A 16,831-nucleotide genomic window follows, 5' to 3' on the forward strand; every position below is an offset into this window, starting at 1 on the left:
GAATAGTAAATGATGGAATTTTGTGAGTAATAAACATCAGTCGCACTCGCATACCTAAAGTATCAGTCTGCATGATTGACTAGATTATCATATCACACAAAAGGTAGTACTTTTGGCAGTGAAGCTTACCCACCATGACATTCCTCCAAACCAAAAAAGAAAAAATGGAACAACATTTGTTTCGGACATGAGCTAGACCATAAGGAAATCCCTGCAAAATCTATTAAATTAGAGCAAGGAATCTACTCAATTTAAATACAACTCTTCCTCCCTCTCTCACAGTCTCACTCTCATCATCAAGTGGGCACCACCTAAAAGTAGGGTTGTTAGCAGCTTCCTTCACCACCCCATTTATATTTTGATTTTCATAATTTCGAATTCATTATGGGTTAAAAGACGGACTCTAATCATATTCAGATTAAACGGCATGGAAAGTTCCATTCTAATCCTCTTCAAAACAAGTTGACATTAATAGCATAGACCCATCAAAGGAAAAATTCAATTTCATATATACGTATATATTATATCTAGCAAAGTATGATATGAATTCTTACAACATTAAAATCCAAGTACCACTGCAAAACCGTTGTGTCCACTTTAAATCGTCCAAAATCAGCCCATACTCCATATAATGCATGGCCTGGATGCCTCCATGAGATGGGAATTCAAAAGCAAAAAGAGCATTTGGAAGGCCACTGTCGAGAGGGAGGGGTCCCACGTGTACCTGATCACAAAAGCACAACAGAGACCCAACACCCCAAAAGAAAAGAGGAAAAAAAAAAGGGGAAAAATTTTGGGAAAGAGAATGGATTTTTTTTGGGGCGGGGGTGGGAGTGAGTGCCTCATGTTGTGTATAGTCCTCGTTGCTGATGACACTTGGCTAACGCACATGCAAGCTTTTGTGGGGGCTCACTGCAACAGGCCTACAGAAGCACATGGTCCTAGGGGGAAAAGAAAATTTATTGGACCACCCTATCCCCTGTGCCGTTGCTCCAAAATCTACCCCCCTTTTTTTTCTCATAGGGAACCAACAAGAATGTATCATTTTCTTGCTCTTAATAAGTTTCTCCGCCAAATGCTCATTTCTAGTTCCATTCTCTAGGACATGAAGCAAGTAAAATGAGTTAGAAATAGATAAAATTAATGCCATTTTTGGGGTGAAGCAATGAATTCATTGATTGCCTCATAAAACAAGGTCATGTCACAATAGGTCCCGGATTTTGCTGGTTCAAATTGCCCGGAATTGGATGTATATGGGTCTTGCGTGAGTCCAAAAATTTGTGTCGTTCTCACAGGTTAGACAGGTTAGAGGGGTGCCCTTGCAATTAAAAGCTGGGAAAGTAGGAATTTCTAAACTTGGATGAGCAAGTTTCTGAAGTTGATATTTTATCAATTGGATGACCATGGAAGAGGAACTTTGTGGTTTGAATTGAAGGGTTTGGTTTAATAATTTCAATTCACTGCAGGAAGTGTTTCGAAATCCCACAAAATTAGTCTTTTTGTACAACATTTTGAGAGACAAGTTAGTCTCAACTCACCAGACTGTCAACACAAGTGGTTGGAACAGATCATATTTTTGATATATTGAGAAAATATAGACATATTAAGAGTATAGATGAAAGAAGTTTATTAAAAATGTATCAACTAGACTGATTTAGAAAGACTTTAATGGATTGGTACAGGAAAATATCGCAGATACGTGTTGAAATCATTTATGTATGTATAGTAAGGAAGCTTATCAATGCATTAATTTTCAGAATGAAAAATGGTTGCCAAATCAATAAGATATAAACGGATATGTACAGTGTACACATTCAAGAAAATGAATAATGGAGTGAAAAAGAGGGAGGGGGATAATTGATGAGAAAGTGAGAGGAAAGAGAGTGAAATTGGTCCAAGTTTTGAGTGGTTCAAAGTCGCTCTCTTATAGTATTGTTAGTAAAGAGAGTGAGGGGCATGTGAGTCAAAAGATGTGAGCTTGTCGGCCCATTGGGCTCCCCCACACTCCACCTCCTCCTCCACCACCACCACCCTCAACCTCCACGCTGTTGGAGCCCCACATCCTAAACCCATCTCCCCTCTTTCCAATATTTTCCTTTCCAACTCCTTCCCTGTACCTTTCAACCTTCTTTCTTACTCATTGTTCTTAACACATGCCCTCGTTACCTGTACTTTTCTTCATGATTAAAAGATAAAATGTATTCAATGATAGGGTTAAGGATCTACCAATAACCTAAGGATTACGATCGGATTACTCAACCCAGAGGTAAAATATGTGTTCCAATGATACATTTATGGTATGAGTTATCTAATATAAAGATTCAAATTATTGAAACTAACAAACTTCAGCGTTGATACTAAACATATATATTTTGAGCTTAATTTTATATATAAAAAAAAAAGCGAAAGGAAGACTTTACTTTAACCAAAAAAAGGAAAGAAATGGTTAAGTATGCATAGACGAGAAATAAGACTTATAAAAAACATAAGAATCAAAACAAAATCAAAAGTATTAAGTCATGGATATTAGACATGACTGACAAGGTATATGAAGATGATCGAAGATGAAATTGTGTAGAAACAAGTGTAAGTAAAAGTCAAGGGGAGGAGCAAGATAATACAAATTGAATAAGCCAACTCTCATTTCACATTGAATTTTAGAGCATTGCTTGAGATAATTTGGAACAAGATATATATTATTTTAAAGTTTAAGAAGTTATAAATTCAACCCATTAAATAGTTCATGAAATAGAGTTGAAATAAAGAAGTCATTGTCGATTGATGCAAGTAATGCAAGAGTAGAAGGTCAAGGAAAAAAATTTCTAACATGTCAAAATCTTTTACTACGAAAAATTCAACAAAATTTTAAGGAATTTTTTTTTGACTTAGCACTAGGTATCAAAATTTTCAACTTCCCATGTTGAAAATTTTGACATGTTCCATGTTTAACAAATTCAGCTACAATCCTTTGAATTATGCAAATTGTGGCATTTCTACAATTCAAAGTGGGTCCTAAACATTTGAAATTTATGATTTTATTATTTTTAATAACTTTTACAAAATTTTTAAGAATAAGTGATCAATAGAAACATTTCATATGTTAGGATTTTTACCCCAACCATAAAAACTCAATTTTTATGGTTCTTAGGGAGTTTTTGAATTTTTTGAAGATCTTGGTTGATTATCCTTTTTATTTTTATTTAAATACTATTTTTTATTCTTCTTAATTTAAGAATAGATCTTTTAAGTTTTTTAATGGATTGTGTACGAGACAACATACCCATAAAAGACTAAAAAATTTGACTTAAGGTGTAAAGTGTGAAATAGAGGTAGAACTTATGAGAAACAAATAAGTGTAATTGAAACTAATAATGGATTAAATGAAAAGTAAATGCATTAGTATTGAAATCAAAATATTCTATAGGTATAGTTTGGACTAGGGGATGGTACAATAATTCATTTTTTGCTTTAACTCAACATATCAAACTTGACTACCATTTCATCGGAGAAAAATTATTATCGGTGCTCTCATAGATATTCTAAGGCTCTTTCACGACTCGTTTGAAGAATTCTTAAACACGCTTATTGCATCTCATTGCCAAACTTTAGAAGAGGGGTGATAAGATCTCCTCCAATCTCGCACGACTCACAACAATTGGCTCAACCAAAATTCATGGATAGCCGTTGGAGAAGAAGTACTACCCATTAAAAACAAATTTGACGAGTGTTCTATTCTATTTTCCCACTAATCAAGGGTTGATTTCTGTACAGCTGGGCACAGTTCTGGTGGGCTTACATTGGATCAGCCCAAACTCACCCACCACAACTTGGTTCTACTACATGCTCTGTGCTGTAAAGTCAGATTCATTCCTTCATGCTCTATTTGCTGTAGTTGCCTCCGCCTGGTGAAGTTAGACGTAAAGCTTGGCTCAATTGTCATTGAACTGATTTAAGGGCCAAACTTGGTATTTTCTGGGCCTCTTTAATTCATTTCCCCCTTTTCTCTCTCTCAAAGGGAGAAGGTTAGGTAAAGGGGCACCAGTAAATCACTGAAGGCCATGTCATTTGATTCAGCTTTAGTCTTGGAAATATGCATCAGACAACCCACTCATACTTTCTTTTCTATCTCTCTATCTCTCTTACAAAGGAAAAGTGGGAAGGTTTCAAAAGTTGAGGAATATGCCTCCACACTTTCTGAGCCAAAAACGTTATATCAACTAAAGTCAAAATTCTTTGGCCCAACATTAAGGATGCCATAATTAGAAGAGTGGAAGATTATAATTGATTAACTCTTAACCAAATTCGTTTAACAGTCCTTGGCGCACCACATGTTGCTCACGAATATGTCCATTGCAATGCAGACAATTATACCACCATAATCCATTGGAGGTGCTTTGACTACTACAAAGTTAAGATCCCTATAATAAAACTAACTAAAATTGATTACAGTACCTACGATTTTATTAATGGCTATTAATTAGTATATGAAAAGTAGGTTGCGTGCTCGTGAGGTTGTTTTGTCATGATAATTTATTGACTCCAAAAGCCAACCATGTGAGAGAACATTCTTTTGAGATTGTGTCACTCACACACATCCTAGCCTAGACCTCTTTTTTATCTTCTTCCTTTTTCAAAGATTTCTCCACAAACTCCCAAAACAGCTTGAGTTTGTATTCAACTCTGACTATCTCATGGCTTTGGATTTACTACGATTATTATAAAACTGGGAAAGCATTTCATTGGGGGTTGGGGACACGTCCAGCTTATGTGTTGACACGCAATAGTTTAGGTAGGAAAATAAATGACAGATTTCTGACAAGGTGTCGCCACAGACGCGTAGCTAGAGGCGTAGGTGAATGTAAGGCCCATGTGATATGGTTTGGTGTGCTGACCTTCAATTTATTCTCAATGTTCGGTTGGGAGGGAGGTTATATTAAGTGTGTCCCAATTAAGTTATGTATGTGTCCAAGTTCCAACTACTGAGATGATTGGATAATCTACAGATTGTGAACTGCATTTCATTCATTCGTCGATTTCTAAAGAGATTGAGGAAATTTTCAAACGAGGTACTTCAGACCCATCAAATCATGCTTTCTTTCTTCTGTCCCTCACCCCCCTTCTCATTGGTTTCCACGTTGATTTGTAGGAAAATACCAAAAATAAGGACGTCATGTCATGATTAGTATCTGTTTGACTCTCTTCCAAATCCCATCTTTCTTTTACTGTAAATGTAGGTACCGCACAGTCTGCTTCATCCCTGAAAAAACAATGGCAATTTTCTTAGAGGAGTGATTTTCAGGATATCATAGTCACTTGTGCTTATTTGATTTTGTAAAACTAAAGAGATGGAACCTAGTGCTTGTTCATTTGAATGTGAGTGACATGTTGATTCTGCTCTAAAGGACCCATTCGCCTACTTTTTTTTATTGAGAAAGATCAATTCAAGTAAAGATGACAAGCCCATTGATAGTGCAATCATTCAACACTCAGTTAATAGTTATCCTTTGAATATGGGAAAGAATTTTTTTAGCTCTAGTGCATTATGTTTTGTCGGTTTGTTATTGTGAAAGAAATGTCAAAGTTGATCAAACTAAACACTTCAACAAAAATATCTTGTGGATCTCATCCAATTTTCTGATCAGGATAACTGTAACAAGTTCGGCAAGCTACATCATGACAGCATCATATGTAGCAAGCCATTTCTTCTGTTGTTGTTCCATGCGGTTGGCTATTTTTTTAGAATTGTTGTTTGCTATGTTTCTCTTTTGATTGTGGATGTGAAGGGTATATCCTCAATAAATGAAAAATGAATCATTTAATAACCAGACTAAAGAGTAAAGTCACACCCATTGATATCCTCAGCCTCTGAAATTGAGGAAATTGATATGGGGTGTGTCCTACAAAAGCATTAGTTGTAACTTGTAAGATATGGTCCTTGTCTCAGACAAGATCGAAGGGTGTTCCCTTGGGCGAGTGCTCAAGGGGATAGGCTCTCCCACATCTCTTAGCTGTTGCCCTACTATGGGTTCCTTGAAGAACTATCTGGGCCACCTTCAGAAGTACTAACTACTCTTCATCTTGGCTTCTCCTTCCTCCTGACCAGCTCATGGTTTTAAAAGAATGTCGACTGGGGCATGCCATAAATTCACAAGGGTGGTTCATCTATTTTATGAGTAAACCTATCAGCATTTGGTTGGCAAAAGCTCGACTGAGCCCCAGACCCATGATACATGTCCGTTTCTCCTGTTTTCCCTGTTGTGTAAAATTGAGAAGATTTGAACCCAATGTCAGTGTCATCCTTTTGCGCATGAATCATGGGGCATGATCACTCAAGAGGCCACAGACAAAAGGAACAAAGGCCAGCAGCATCTCAAACCTCGTAGATCACTGCCATTTGACTTTTGGTACTTCCAAATGGGCTTGGACTTGGTTTTGAGATGGATGCTGGCTTACACATACATAGTCCATTCTTGATGGGCTAAGCCTGTTAACTCAGGTTTGTGCCAGCCAACTCGCTACATATCCCTAGGTGAAACACCCAGCCTAATTCGATTTTGCCCGGCTTTAACAACCCTTTTACAATTTGGGTTTGATTTGGATTTAAAAATAACGTTCTTAATCTGTGTGGTATATTTTCAAATATTTATTAAAATAACTTGTTTGTAATGGTTTATTTTCAATTATTCATCATATTTATATAAGATTTTTTTTAGAACATTCAAAACAAGTTAAGATAATTAAATTATGTTATTAAATTTTTTTTTTCAAAAAAATTAAAATTAGAAAACATATTTTAAAGTTAGGAAGAAAACTTTTTACTTTCTTTTTAAGAACAGAAAGCTATAGTGTTACATGTTCCTACTCTTATCTTTGACTTTTTAGTAACCTTTTCAGTGGTCTTCTTCTTTAGCGTGTTCTTTTAAAAGCATATATATCTCCACACATATTGTGGCTAGTTGTCAATATCCTCCATATCTCCTTGGCATTTTGCTCAACAAAAAGAGCCTTAAAAGTAGTTCAAAAAGTTGGTCTTGGCCCAATGCTACACGTCTTTGGCTGAATCGGGACTTTATACGACGCACAGATCATCAAGGTTCGAAGCCCAAGTTAGAAATTGACTAACTCGAATATGCCCTTAACCAGGTTTTAGTCGTGCAGTCCCATAGCCAAAATCCAAGCAACACCTGGAATCATCGATCAGAATGTGAAGCCATGGCAATATAGATGAGAAATTATAACTCTTACCCTTTACTTCAAATGTCCTACAGACTACAACATAATCTTTAAATGCCAGTTTCAATGACCTGAGCCGGTATGTGCGCACACTGGGCGCATTTAGTACGGTTTGAACAGTGCCGGCCGGCCTTAACTACTAAACTCCGGACGGGGCTCAGGTAACAACAATAAATGGGCTTTGGTGCTGTTTGGAAAAATGATCAGACGAATTAGCCCATGTGCCCTTCCCAAAAAACATGGGCTTCCATCTTGGTTACGGCCCTGACGTACGTGCGAGCAGTTAAGACCAGATATACTAAAGACAAACTGGATTCAATCATATTAACCTGTTACTTATTTTTGCAAGTGGGCATGGAAAACTAGTGAAAGAACCTCAAATGAGCTGGTTCACATGAGAGATTGAGTTTTGGCAGCCAAATGCGAACCCGATTTAGAATTGAAGCAAGTATGAACCATGGAGGGCATGTCTCGGAATGCGGGTTGGGAGGAAAATAGAGAAAAGCACCGTTCACAATTTAGCAAGCATTTGGAATTTGAAACATTGAAAAATGCTGTCGTAACGTCTCAAACTTTGGTTCTCAAAAAATAAAAAATAAAAAAGTAAATTCTCGTCAACCAAACAAAACATTTAACCCATTAAACTAATGAAAAAGGTAGAAGTGAGTAAAATTAATGGATGCCCCCAAATGATAAGATATCATATGATATTAATATAATATAACCCCCAAAACAGATGTGTGTAAAGTAAATCTACTAGTATATGAACATTCTCTAAATATGTTTTTCCCTGTTCTGGGAAAGGTGGGTCAGCAAGCCGCCGAAGAGTGTCGGGAATGGAGGGCGGTGGGGAGTTTGGAGGACAGGGTGGGCGAGGTGGTGCGATTGGTGGGGTCCTTGCCGAGTGAGGTGGTGGTGACGCGCTCGCAGCGAGGGCACATAGTGAGCGTGGAAGCGGGAAGAGGCTCGCAGCTGTGGGGTGAGATGACGGTTGGGGGGGCCACCTTCATGGCCCTCAGCTCCTCCACTTCCCTCTGTAGCCTCCTGTTCTGCTCCGTCAGTGACCCGAACCATCTCTTCAAGTATTCACATTCCATCTCAGTCTGCTTCAGCTTGCTCCTGTTTTTTCAATATTCATCTCACCAAGTCAATTATTCCATCTCTAGCTATATCAAATTTACATAATTAATCAGTTTTTTAAGCCCTTCTATTTGTTCTATGTATCCCCCCACACAGCAATTGGTCTTATCATGCAATGTTTTAATTATTTCATCACCCAAAAAAACAGAAAAAAAAAAGAAAAAAAGAAAAAAAGAAAAAATGATAAATGCAGACATGACATTTAAGTAATGTTCCAACATCCGGGTGACAAGGATGGGTCATGACTAGTGAAACGGAGCAGCTTCTCTCATCCTTTTTCTTCTTTTCTTGCCGACTGGGATTACCCTACATTTCTCACTATTTAGGGCAATAAATATAATTTTGAACATTTCCGAACCAGGTCAAAGTTTGATGCACCTATTTTCTTTTTCTTAATAGAAACAATAATGTGATCCAAACAGACTTTACAGGCCCATAAATACCATCAACTGACATCATATTAAACTCCAGGAAACTGCAATTTCCAAGAATTATTAATTTCTCCGTCAGTTAAATAAGATTGTATTAAAAAGAGCGAAAGTAAATGTGATTACAGAGATGTTTTTGATAGCGAAACCGACAGGCAGCAATAAATATGAGATTTAGAAGCACACGAGACTGTTATATTTTAATAAGTGAAGGACGAAATAAGGAAAAAGAAAAAGAAAAAACAGCAATAATGAATAAATATAGCAAATCATTAATGGAATAAGAGCAAAATCCAATTCATTGCTATCATTTAATAATATAACTCAGTGTATTGAATGATATGTAAATGCATGGATAGTCAAAAGAGTACAAACAGGCACTTATTGCAGTAATGATCTTCGAAACTGAACTCATGCTGAGGGGCCATTATTGAAGTGAGTAAAACATGGCCAAAAGAACCAGCACAACTAGTAAAAGCTCAGTCCTTGAGATAATCACACCCCCTACCCCACCACATACACTGTTATACACACCCACATCATTAAATCCTTTATGGATTCGTATGTTCTTTTCTCTATGGTCACTGGTGAGATGAGGCCACCCCATCTCATTATATCCCCTCCCATATGTGCCCCAAGAGGGTATCGGTATCACCTTCCTTCAATGGTTGCCAACTTGCCAACCTCCTCCCTCCTATGGAGCCTTGGAAAGTGGCATCCAAGGCCATTTACTAAAAGTCACAGCACCCCAACTTGGGTCATCAGCCAAACTCCGTGTGCGAACAAATGACAATTTTTTTTTTTTTTTTGGATAAATACAAATAATATATATTCATATATACAAGACAAATGCATGTATTCATATATGTATTGTACATATATGAAGTTAAACAAACAGTGGGATATTATTTGAATCCTTCCAACACTCACCGATAATGGGCTCCTTAGGGTTGGTGGAGGCATTCCCATTTGCGCAAGTTATTCTTTTTTCTTTCTTGGGTATGCCAGTTGACAATTCTACTTTAGCTCCAAACCTACAATGCCCCTAAAGAGTGCGCCAATGCTCAAAACTATGGGTGGCTAGTTTTTTGAGAACACATCTCTGGATAAGATCTTAACGAAATCCAATTTAGGTAAAGACCAAAACTAGACTATATACACTCGGTGTAAGTGGTGGGCACTATATATAATAGTCAATAGACCAAGATGGTATTCCAGTATTCAAAGAAATAGGTTTCTTCTTTTTGAGGACGACATATGTGGGCAGAATCTGATTGAGCTAGAGATGTATTCTAGTGAATGTGAATATCTCTTACCTTACACACTTAAAAACCCAAACCACCACCAACATACACAAACAAAAAAACAAAAGGAAAGAGAGATCAATTTGATTAGCAGGTGCAATACCGTATAGTACCTGGCTCTACGGTTTTGAAACCAGACCTCAACTTGTCTTGGTCTGAGCTTCAATTGCATTGCCAAAGCTTCTTTCTGTTTCTGCAACCAGATAAACAAGTTCAAATGGATTCAAGGTTTATAAGTAGTTTTGGGGAGAGAGAAAGAGAGAGAGGTGGTTTCATTCTTACAGGGTTTAAGGTGTGGTTTTGTCTGAAGCTTTCTTCAAGGAGACGAGACTGGTCCTTTGAGAGTCGAAGTTTCTTGCGAGGAGGACCTCCATTTCCACTCTCCTCTTCGTCTTCCATGCTTCCAGTCGTCCATTCTTCTTCTGCTCCCAACGGTACTTGGTTTATGTCCAAATCTCTCACCCCACAAACCCCTTCTCCTGTTTTTTATTTCATCTTTTTCGTATTAGATCAAACAATATGACTCATAAAATCCAGGGTTTACAAATTTTATTTTTTTTTTAGAAAAAAAAAACAAACAAAGAAGCATCTAATAGAAAATAATCTTCTGACAGAGAGATCCCAAAAATAAAAAATAAAGCATATCAACAACCATGCAAGAAACACCTAACAAAAATATCACGTATCATCAAATCAAAGGATCAGCCAAACTTATTTGTTAAAACGCTCAAAACTCATCAAATAAACTATAATCACATGAAAATTACGAAGAAAACCCATCACAAACATGGGAAACAAAAAAGGTTTGGATGGCTTTGATGGTTACCTGCAGATGAAGGAAGAGAAGGAGATGAAGTGAATCCAGGTACGGATATGGTTAGCTCCAAGCTGGAAGACCGCATAGGTATAACATCCATGGAAACAGGTAGCAGACAGAAAATGAAAAGAGGAAAATAAAGAGAGATTCTTGGAAGAGAAAAAGGAAAGCAAAGAAAAAGTAGGGAGGAGGAGGAGGAGAAGGAAGAAAGGTTGAAATGGAGAAAGGTGAGAAAAGAGAAAAAGGTGAAATAATAAATAGAGGTGAAGAAGAATAGAATTGATGATGATGATGATGGGAGGAGGGAGGGGGGGGAAGGAGGGGGGAGGGAGGGGTTGAACTTTGAAGTTCCCTAGGGTTATATTGACCGTGGTCGTCAAGTCAAAACTCTGACCGTCTGATGGACGACGCGTGTACAGGCAATGAAATTAGTGTGATAGTACCCGGCAGCCTTTCTGATTTGAGGGATGGGTGTGAGTCGGGTTGTCGGTTCTCACCTCTGCCCTTGAAATGATTGGAACCCTAGACTTTGCCCCCCTCCCTATTCTTTTTTCCTTTCCTTTCCCTTCTTATTATTTATTTTTATATTTGGCCTTTCCCCTTCACAGCAATTCAATGCGGCATTGATGTAATGCGCAGACAACACCAGTTGCTTTTGTGTATGTCACGTTCACACACTTAACCCATTTGATTTCATTCCAGCCGTTGAATGGTTTGACTTTTGACTTGAGGGAATTATGTGTCCAATTAAATGTGTTTTAGCAGTTTTGAGGCACAGTGGACGCAGGAATTGACAAACCGGTAACGCCTCTTTCTTCTACTCCCAAGAGATGCTGCGATGGACAAAGGCCGTTTGTTTTAGAAACAACAAGTCCCTGCAACTCTTTATTTCTTCTCTCCCATCTACTCCACCTCCTTGTTTTTGCAGAGGTGGTGAAGCGTTCTGACATTGTAAAAATATACTTATTTATTTATTTAAATTAGGAATAAATTAAAAAAACAACAACCATAATAACAAATGAAAAAATCATTAGGGTCAAGCTATTTCCTTGTTTCATTGGACAAGTTGGTCACCTCCCTACTTGTTTTATGCAATGACATCATTTATGAAGCAAATGAATTGTTTTGAGGAGCGGTTATTGAATAATTTTAGTCAATATCGGATGACAATGGTCCGACGAATTTGTTATCCAATCAACGTTGAATTAGAAGAGATTGTGATATAGAGAGTCTTTTTTTTCTCGTTCGTCTTTCCTCGAGGGTGTGGAAAGAGGGATTTGCCTAACAAATTGAAATATGAAAGCGTGGAGAGGGAGTCAGGTCATGTGCGTGGTGAGTCAGTGATACACGCACGGCCGGAAGACCATACCCAGGGGAGAAAAATCTGGAAAAGGCAGATATGTAGGGGCCAATTTCTTTTTTCTTTTCGTTTTTCTTTTATTAATTTCATGATTAGGTTTGGACCAATACAACTTTGATGATTGGGCAGGAAACCTGTAGGGACCACCTTTGTCTGCTTGTCTTCCTCACTGTCCCCTCATCAACCGTGTTTTTTTCTCTTTCTTTTTTGGGTTACTTTTCTTTTTATTATAATTATTATTAACCCTTTTTTCTTTTTCCTTTCTTTTTAAGATGCCCTTCTTAAATTCTACTGGTTTTATGATATTTTTTGTGAAAGATTTCTTGCAACTATTTAGCCCTTGTCGCTCTTGCCTTAAGAATGTTCTTTAAATAATCAACACCATAGGGAAGGCAAACCATATCTCCACGAGGATTTAATAAAAATAAAAAACAATACTTATTTAAACTGAATATTGCCTTAAAAAAAATATTATTGATTTGGAAATAATTTTTGAATTATTATATTTTAAAAATACTACATGTGTTCTCTTTCAAAGCCCCGTCTCGCCGCCGTGGCAGCAACCTGGCAACGCATGTTCACAGCCATTGAACACCGATACCACTTATGACGCCACCTTCACACCATCAAGCCAACCCACCAAATTAAACTTCCTTTCACACTCCAACATGAGTGGGAAAAAATTCTCTATAATATCCAAGGGTCCTACGCGTTTCGGCAAGCCTTATGCAAAAATCTTCTCTGACAACAAAATAGGGTACGTCCTTAATGTCGGCATATAACTCAACTATAAAATGATGATAATTTTTACCAAACAGGTAGCATAGATGAAGAAAGAGGATAATAACAAAACATTCCAATTTAAGAGGGGTCCACTAGATTTGTTGAAATTTAAAAAATAATAATGATACAATGTTCCCGTAGATGGGCATTTTAATTCAATTTTGGCAACTATAATTGGTTTGTCAACACAAATAACAATGGCAGTGGGTTAAGTGCACAGACGGACTACAACAGGATACCCTGCTTGCCATGCAAAGCACAGTTTCGAAGGACTAACAGCCCAAGTGTCCCAAAATGCAGCTACACAATAAGCTTCGCAAGTTCAGACGTCTCTCTTATAATGGGCAACAATTTTCCTGAACTTGCATTCGTATTTCAGAAAAGAAGAACATTAGAGTTGGTGTTAGAAGAACCCATGCCAGTACATGTATAAGCATGCGATTTACCATAAATAACATAAACACAGCTACAAATGCGCTAGAGTTGTATCCACAAAGACCGCTACAATGAAACCACTGTACAACAATTTGCCAAAATACCATAAAAAAGTCCCCATGCTTACTAAATAATCCTGTTTTGGACAACCATCAAAACTTTAAAATTTCACCACAGCCGATGCTCAATCACCCAGAAGACAAAGCGGTTGCCGCATGCTAAGCTCAGCTTTGAGCTCCGGGAATTGCTCCAAATCATGAGAAGTGCCTAAAATTTTCTGCACATTGACAAACCACCGCTTATATGTTATAGCTGTCACCAGAATACCATCATATGTGATTCACTAGCTGATTCATATTTTACCTAATGAGTATTTTCTGTTGCAAATATAGGATCACTTTACACCTAAATTTCTAAAAAAATATATAGTATCTGCAGCAACAGGCAGATGGGAAGAATTTTCCCCAAATATGTTAACCATTAGCTGATGCCAATTTATCAGATGAGTATTAGAACCTTAGACATGAACAGTCAAGGACAAACATCAGAGCTTTGTATAAAACACTAGTTTATGTTAGAATGGCTAAAGCAAAACAGAAGCACACTCCACTCTAGTAGCTGAGCTAAAAGAGAAAAGGATATTCCAACAGTAACCACATGCTCCCAAAATTCCCACAAGCACCAGTTTGAAATGATCCGGCCATCATGTCTCTGCCTTCCCTTACATGTGACACTATGGAATGAAATAGGGTTGTCAAACCTAGCTGGATATCTTCAATAGTTGTAAGCAGGCAAGCACTAAAAGGAACAAAGTTCCAAGACAACAGGCCATGTGCTAAAAGCACTGAGTGCTATTTAAGAGTCATAGCATGTTAAAAGTCCTCTTGTGTGACCAAAATTGCTCACAAGATGTCATGCTAGCACATCCTTGAATGCTTCATGCATCCCCAAGCACACCATAGAAAGTATCTCTACCATCACCAAGTTGCCTCAACTCTGACTAGAAATGCCTGTTCAACCGAGGAACACCCTGCAGGCTACAAAAATAACTGGGTAGGGTTCACCTAGTTCTTAAAGATGTATAACCACCTAGCAAGAGGATATACCATTCTGCTTAAGCAATCATACCAGCATGATTACATTTCCAGCAAATAGTCTCTAAAATCATTTTTCCTCCCAACAAGCTGCCTCTAGCAGATAGACAAAGTTGCTCTGAGTTATCAAGGCAGGCAATAGGAAAGGTTTTGATTTCTCTACTCTATGCTTTGGGCAGCTTCCTTTATAATGATACCATTCCACAAAGCATCCAATAGCTAATAGGGAACTAATTTCGCTGCACAAAAATTTATCCCTAAACTTATGCAACAAGCCAAGATATAGGTAAGAGGCAAGAAAATTTGGTACCCTTGAACCAAGAAGATATTATTCCATGCCACAAAAGGTCATAACACACCTAGGACATATTTCACTTGTTCAGCAGGATCACACAATAAATACATGATCCCCTAATAACATAGTGGTCAAATGACTTCATGCACATGGTTCAATTTAACTTACAATTTGAGAGCAATTATTTTCCCTTAGGTGTTCTGATGAGGATGAATCTCCAAGATAAAATCAACAAAGGGAATTAGTATTAATTACAAGTAAAGTAGGATTAATATTACTTGGAATTAAATAAGAAGTTAATTTGGTTATAAGATAATTAAAATTAGAGGCATAATATGTTGTTAGAATTCTAGTAGACTTTGGATTTCTTAGAGAAACCTATAAATAATGCTAATTGATGTAAACCAAAGTATTGATTGGTGATTAAATAATATTAGTCTCAATAGTGAGACTCCATTAACTTTCTTCTAGATGAGACTCTTAAGATTTCTCTCTCTTCTTTTTCTATATTTTTTATTTTATTTTTCTCTACCATAAACTTTATCCCTAGTTCTTCTCCTTAAACCCTATAAAATAAAAACCCTAGGTTTGTCCAACATCAATTTTGTTATCGGAGCCAAAAGTTCTTGGCTTGAAGGTGTATACAATTTTATTTTATTTTATTTTTTTGATAGGTAAAGTAATTGTATTAAAAGCACTAAAGAAGCTCCTAAAGTGTACATGATGTATACAAGGCCAAAAAAAGGGAGGAATACACCAAAAAATCAACACTCTCGCCTCACTTACAACCTAGTCAATCTATAAAATCAAGTAAAGACAACGAGCTATACCCTAAATATGCCCTAACCCACTCCAAAAACATGTCCATAAAGGAGTGTAGAATAGCATGGTCTATCAATTCGGAATCTTCAAAGGCTCTTCGGTTCCTCTCCTTCCATATAGTCCAAAATAAGAACAAATGAGCTATTTTCCAGGCCTTATTTATTTTCTTCCCAACAAAGGCATCCTTGATTGAGAAAGGCATTACCCACTATACATCAAAAAGAGCCAAAATAAGGGGTGTCATAGAAAGATTGCCTTAGGACGATGAAGGAGGATATGGTTTACTAGCTCCTCATCACCCTTACACAAAAAACATCTACTTGGAAGACATCAACCCCTCCTTTTTAGCTAAGATCTAGAGTTGGAATTATTTCCCAAACTGCTTCCCAAGCACAAAAGCTAACTCTCATTGAGACACTGTATGCAATTGAGGAGTGGAGCAACATATGCAACCATGGTTGAAGGCTAGAACTTTTTTATGTAACCGATGGTGAACATACCAGGGCTAAATGAAGAGAAGGATTGGCCACATACTACCATCTTCCAAACTCATGTTGCTTGCTAAGGGAGACTATGTCCTATAATTATTAATGAAGCTAGTAGTTCTAACTTAACCTCCAAGTAACTTGTTGGGAAGCATAATATGAAGATAGAAGAGCAACCACAACCCTATCAAATAGCATAGGTAAATGACACATCTATTTTGGTGAGTTCTTGTTGTCCAGTGACAATTAATTTTAGTAATAATTTTGAGTTATTTGTATGGTGTGATGTTTTGCCAATGAAAATTGTTCATATTATGCTCAGAAGATTGTGGCTTTTGATGAAAGGGTCCAACATAATAAATATGAGAACAATTACACACTTATGTGTAATGGGCGTAAGAAGATCCTCTATCCAATAAAGAAAACTTCACCACTTAAGCAACCAAAGGAAAAACTAGCATCCTTGAAACCGGAAGAGCCATCAAATAGTCCCATTAAGAAGCAATTCAAAGTTACTAGTAAGAAGGAAGAAATCGTCAATGATGAATCTAGAATGCAAGAGGTAATGAAACCGATCCTAGAAAAACATGAAGGAGAGCTCAAAGAATTTGTAAAACCTCAAAAGAACCGGTGCT

General features: G+C 37.3%; 2 protein-coding genes across 6 annotated transcripts in view; both read right to left on the bottom strand.

Annotated features, from left to right (window-relative positions):
• Window positions 1-7,847: 7,847 nt before the first annotated feature.
• Window positions 7,848-11,114, bottom strand: LOC117911521 (homeobox-leucine zipper protein HOX3). The gene is made up of 4 exons (XM_034825929.1): window positions 10,932-11,114; window positions 10,388-10,584; window positions 10,219-10,298; window positions 7,848-8,352 (listed from the first exon to the last, which is right to left on the bottom strand). The coding sequence occupies exons 1-4, from the start codon at window positions 11,020-11,022 to the stop codon at window positions 8,043-8,045; spliced, it is 678 nt and encodes a 225-aa protein (XP_034681820.1). The 5' UTR covers window positions 11,023-11,114; the 3' UTR covers window positions 7,848-8,042.
• A 2,286-nt stretch (window positions 11,115-13,400) lies between these two features.
• Window positions 13,401-16,831, bottom strand: part of LOC117912767 (ATP-dependent DNA helicase homolog RECG, chloroplastic) — a 46,228-nt gene continuing 42,797 nt past the window's right edge. For all 5 annotated transcript variants that reach the window (XM_034827676.1, XM_034827755.1, XM_034827507.1 and 2 more), the window contains one exon: window positions 13,401-13,777. In XM_034827676.1, coding sequence (XP_034683567.1) covers window positions 13,685-13,777 — 93 coding nt within the window. In that variant the 3' untranslated portion in view covers window positions 13,401-13,684. The remainder of the gene's footprint in view (window positions 13,778-16,831) is intronic.

The sequence above is a fragment of the Vitis riparia genome, chromosome 1 (genome assembly GCF_004353265.1).
Source record: "Vitis riparia cultivar Riparia Gloire de Montpellier isolate 1030 chromosome 1, EGFV_Vit.rip_1.0, whole genome shotgun sequence".
NCBI lineage: Eukaryota > Viridiplantae > Streptophyta > Magnoliopsida > Vitales > Vitaceae > Vitis > Vitis riparia.